Source organism: Xyrauchen texanus, chromosome 22 (genome assembly GCF_025860055.1).
Source record: "Xyrauchen texanus isolate HMW12.3.18 chromosome 22, RBS_HiC_50CHRs, whole genome shotgun sequence".
Lineage (NCBI taxonomy): Eukaryota > Metazoa > Chordata > Actinopteri > Cypriniformes > Catostomidae > Xyrauchen > Xyrauchen texanus.
The window spans coordinates 40,045,750-40,051,346 of NC_068297.1; the positions used below are offsets into that span (position 1 = coordinate 40,045,750).

At 40.8% G+C, this 5,597-nt stretch overlaps 1 protein-coding gene across 1 annotated transcript in view; it reads left to right on the forward strand.

Annotated features, from left to right (window-relative positions):
* Window positions 1-502: 502 nt before the first annotated feature.
* The window catches only part of LOC127662862 (gap junction delta-2 protein-like), a 5,895-nt gene continuing 800 nt past the window's right edge, over window positions 503-5,597 (forward strand). Inside the window, exons 1-2 of the mRNA XM_052154243.1 lie at window positions 503-868; window positions 2,426-5,597. The exon at window positions 2,426-5,597 is cut by the window's right edge and continues 800 nt beyond it. Of these exons, the coding sequence (XP_052010203.1) occupies window positions 798-868; window positions 2,426-3,284 (930 nt within the window). The 5' untranslated portion in view covers window positions 503-797 and the 3' untranslated portion in view covers window positions 3,285-5,597. The remainder of the gene's footprint in view (window positions 869-2,425) is intronic.

Consider the following 5,597-nt stretch of genomic DNA (forward strand, 5'->3'; position numbering starts at 1 on the left):
ATTACAGTAGAAAGTAACACAGATAAAATGCTTTAATAGCCGAATGCCTTTGTACAAACACCTCTTAATGCACTCGCTGACCTTATTGTACATTATATTTTATCGGAACTGCGCATGTCTACGCCCAACAAGGAGGCGGTGCCAAAGGAGCCTCTTTTTAAAGAACAACTCAGGAGATGACACTTTCACCTCGCAGTATCCAGAGCGTGACCTGAATGAGCTATATAATAAACGTGTTTCAGACGGCTTCATTTGAACAGGGCGGTGCCGAAGCTCTCCAATATACCGATGGACGTTTGCGTTCAAATACACAGCAACAAGTATGAGATTCTAAATAAATCCCAAAAATAAAAAGGCCACATCCACACTCTTCAATATGAGAGACGATGCTCAGAATGCAGGTTTCACCATCAATGGACTGAAAACACGCCTACAGTCCCAGCACATCCATATCTTATGATCTCTAGAATATCCCAGATATGAATTCTGAATATTTCGGAACCGGCAAAAAAGCCCCTGTTGTTCATATGACGCATCAAGCTCTCCACAGCAGTGAAAGCACATTCAATCCAGCCGCCCTCCACCCAAACCCATCAATCTGCTGTGGAGATCGAAAATAGGAGGGCTTACATGACTCCAGTCCAGACTGAGGGCGAAGGGAAGTGTGGATCCTCCATCATCAGTACTGCCACAGCGCAGTGCGCCTCATCCATGCGTGTGCCCGATCACGGCGGACAATAATCAGCACACATTCACGCTTTTCCCCGGATTTCTTGCCTGTCTGCGGATGAACAGCCATGGGGGAATGGACCATACTAGAGAGGCTCCTGGAGGCTGCTGTCCAGCAGCACTCCACGATGATAGGAAGGTAAGAGCAAGTATAGGTGCCATTGAAATCTGAAGCTTTAAAACCGTTTGATGGCAAAATTATGGGTTTTCTACCTATTTCACTCATTAAAATGCAATATAAAAAATGAGACAACATTGCACAAGACGTGCAGTCCATAATGGAACGCAGTTAAAATGCGAGTTTCCTTTCACTTTAACCCTGATTAACTGATGAACAATACAGTTGAACTGAACATATATTGACACGATTATTTTGTATTTTTTGTTATTTTTTTATTCAATCAAATTTGGCTTCAATCAAAACCGCGTTTCAGGCAAAGTGGTCCATCCTGCCAGCTGTACACAAAAAAACAGGCGTTACCGCCCATATCAATCTTTTAAATACAGTATCGAATAATATGAAACAAACGTGACATTTCAAAAGATATTTGTGTAATACATCAATTAGATTTTGATTAAACAACAGTGAAATGTAACTGAAATGCCTCATTCTATCGTTGTGAACGCACCTCGATTTCAGCACCGGACAGCTCCCTTCACTCTAACCAACACTCATTTGCGAACCGGTCATAAATTGGCACATTTATTCTGTTTTTGAATTTTGTATTTAAAAAACAATATATTTTTTTTAGTGCTTCATTTAACACCACGATATTATTCAAAGAGATCCATCTTGCCAGCTTTGCATATTAAACAGACATTACCGGCTATAAAACGCTTTAAAATACAATAATATAAAAGAGGAAACAAACATGACATTTTAAAAGATATTTGTTTAATACCTTCATTATAAAATGATGGTAAAAAATGCAATCGTTGTGAACGCACCTCAATTTCAGCACCGGACAGCTCCCTTCACTCAGACCCACACTCAGCACCGGTCATATATTGGCACACTTATTCTATATTTTATGGGGCTTCATTTAACGCCACGATTTGAGGCACAGTGATGCTTGCCAACTGTGCACAAAAACATTAACGCCTGATGTTGAACTCATTGAAAAGCATTATATGAAAAAAATAAAAAATAAAATAACAAGCAAACATGGCATACTAAAATATATTGTAACATGCAACATGCTGCAATGGCAGTGAAATATAACTGGATCAAATTGTTCGGAACACACCTCCCTTTTGTTAACCTGTCTTTCATTGACTCGTTTACTGTGTTTATTTATTGCTATATTCAAAGCCTTGTTTGGAGGCAAAGTGATGCTTCTCACACTGTAAATGTTACCTCAAGGAGCTATTTCTACCTGATATAACCCTTAAAATAAGTTTTGTTGGTCTAACCTAGTATAATCAGGTTGAATCATTGATGTTACATTGATGTAAGAGCATTTTTGAAGCACATTGTTTTGTTTAATATATTTTTCAGTTTGCTCACTGTGCACAGAAACAGGGGTCTAGAATAAATAAAGAAACATATGTGAAAAATTTAACTGCAAGATAGCGTTCAATCATAGTGAACCTCATTTTGAGCACTGGACAGTGCTGGAGAGCCACACTGATTGACTGTACAGTTGAACTGGTCATACATTGTGACACGTTTATTTTGTGTTTGCTCATTTTCTAGGATCCTACTAACTGTGGTGGTGATTTTCCGGATCTTAATCGTAGCTATAGTTGGAGAGACAGTGTACGATGACGAGCAGACCATGTTTGTCTGTAACGCCTTACAGCCGGGCTGTAACCAGGCATGTTACGATAAGGCTTTCCCCATATCTCACATCCGATATTGGGTCTTTCAGATCATCATGGTGTGCACGCCAAGTCTTTGCTTCATCACGTACTCGGTCCATCAGGGAGCAAAGCATAAAGAACGGCGGTATTCCACCGCCACCGTCTTCCTCACACTGGACAACAAGGAGCAAGATTCGTTGAAACGAGAGGAAAGCAAGAATCAAAAGATCAAGAACACCATCGTGAATGGAGTACTTCAAAACTCGGAGAACCCCACCAAAGAGGCCGAGCCCGACTGCTTGGAGGAAAAAGAGATGACCAATTCGAAAACTAAGCCCGTCAAGTCCAAAATGAAGCGCCAGGAAGGCATTTCCCGGTTCTATATCATACAGGTGGTGTTCAGAAACGCTCTGGAAATCGGCTTCCTGGTGGGCCAGTATTTCTTGTACGGATTCAACGTGCCGGCCGTGTATGAGTGTGACCGATACCCTTGTATCAAAGAGGTGGAGTGTTACGTGTCCAGACCAACGGAGAAAACCGTCTTCCTCGTCTTCATGTTCGCGGTAAGTGGCTTTTGCGTAATACTCAATCTGGCCGAGCTCAATCATTTGGGCTGGAGGAAGATCAAAACGGCCGTGAGGGGCGTGCAGGCCCGGAGGAAGTCCGTCCACGAGATTAGGAACAAGGATTTGCCCCGGATGAGTATGCCCAATTTCGGCCGCACTCAGTCCAGTGACTCTGCCTACGTGTAAGCGCATTGAAAGAGCGAACGTCCGCAAAGAACAAAACTATGGACGAGTTCCCTTCTCCACTTAAGGGTCATGAATTGCGAGAGTGGGGTAGGACGTTTTTGTTACTGTTTTAAAGACTTCATTGACAACTGTGGATGACAAACAAGTTTGTAACGCAGTTCAAACTATAAATGCAACTTTTTAGCAACGTTTGTACTCTGAGATGTACACAAAGAGCAAATTCCTGAATGCGTATTCCCCCAATATAAGCTGCGGTTACACTTTACATGACACTGTCTATGCCACACATAATGCATGTTCTAAGCATTCATTACAATAACAACATGTTAATTTATTCAGTCCTCACTGATGTGATAACACCGTAACATGAACGCTGGCTTGTAAAGTGTGACCAAAGCTGCTCTGCTGTACTTGAAGGGAGTAAATACGTTTTGCACTAAAAAGTTAACGACGTGATGCTGACAGTGTTTGACATCACATTTATGTGACACAATTCACATTGTGAGAGTCTCTACTCAGATTTGAAACACCAGTCAAACAGTCATTAATATAGCAAACACTTTTGCTTCAAATATTATTTATGGGTTTTGTGTTGCCTGTACTGCACCATTGACCTTAACATAGACTATAGAATTAATTCCACTGCAAAATTGCTGTTGTGTACATTTGTGTGTGTGAGCAGGGGGTCAATTTGTTGAAAAAGTCTGGGATTTCTTTAATGTCAACACCAAAGCGCCCACTGAGTTTATTTGTGAGGTGTCTTTTTGCTTAAGTGTAATCAAGTGCCATACTTGTATATAAATATATGCATTTATATATAGATATATACATATAAAATCTATTCTGAAGAATATAATCATATCCATGAAAGCAGATTTATTGCTTGAATTATGCTTATTGCATCCTGATTTGCTTTGTAAGTGAGCTTAAATGGCATAATGTATTTTTATTTCATTTATTTATTATTAAAATTTGTTTACGTTAATTTAGGAAATGGCCAGAAAGTGCTGGTCGTTCTCTACACAAAACAACAGCAATCTCTAAGGATAGAACAAATATACATGGCAAAGTTTTTCTGCTCTGGTGCTGGCTTTTCCACTGAACAGTTCCAGCAATATTTGTAATCCAGATGCTTTGATTTGATCCTTTTTGAGATTGGAAATTCTGCTGTATCTCCTCCACTCTCTATGACAGTGCAAGTGTGTATGATCAGACATCTGTTTTCTGCTATAAGGCCTTGTTTAAAATCTGGTGCGTTATTTAACTGCTCATGATCATTAAGATGTGGCTTTCCTTGACCCATTTCAATGTTTATTATTTGTTGTTTATAGATGTTTGAAAAACAAATGGGAGGAGACTTTTCTTATGTTGTCCGCATTTCTAATCTTGAAGGGAAAGTATTGCATGTTTATGAACTTGTATTTAAGAGAATCTGGACAATTTCAATGGCTGAAATCTCTGCGGCATTGCTCGGGTATTGATATATAACCCCTCCCCCATTCGGATGCCTCCCGATGCTTGAGAAAGAAAAGAACACACAGGGAATGTTACCAGAGGTTGTGGATACATATCGAAAGTCACTGATGATAAAGCCAACGATTGAGAACACAGTTTGGGATGGACTGTCCAGGATCATCTGGGGGCAGGCGGACCACACATCACCTGACGGGATGACTTGTCAAAGCTGGGATTAAAAGGAAAGCTCTGGAATTTCGTACCCGTAATATAAGAAGGGACGGGCTTTGGGGATGGGGGAAGCGGGAACAAAATAGAGAGGAAATAAAATAGAAATGCAAATTGCTTGGCTGTATGGTGCAACATTCCCTTTTTCTCTCAGTTCTTCCTCTATTCTTGGATAAGCATTCCAGCACTGCACAGTCACCCTTTTACAACTTTGTGGTCCGTACTGAGAAACTATAAAGTCCAAACAAGAGGTTTCATTGCAAACTGAGCTGAAGGACTGTACTGAACCATAAAGAACAAAGCTTTAATAAAACATGAACCTGTATCTTCCTGCAATCTCCCTGCCCCGACCCCTCCCCTTTCTGTCTAATTTTCGTTTTCTCTCCTGTGCATTTTCTGCAATAGCTGACGTGGTATTTTTACAGCTCCTCCTAAATGACATAAGTATTGGGCATATGTTGGAATGTAATTTTGCATGCTGTGTCAGAAGGCCTGGTGAAATGATATCTGCGCCGCTTTGAGGGTTGAGGCTGCATTCATGTGAGACGTGCCAATGCAAAGTGGTTTGATCCGTCAGGGACACTTGAGATGCATTCTGCACGCTGAGATGTCTCCACGGCTACTTCTGCT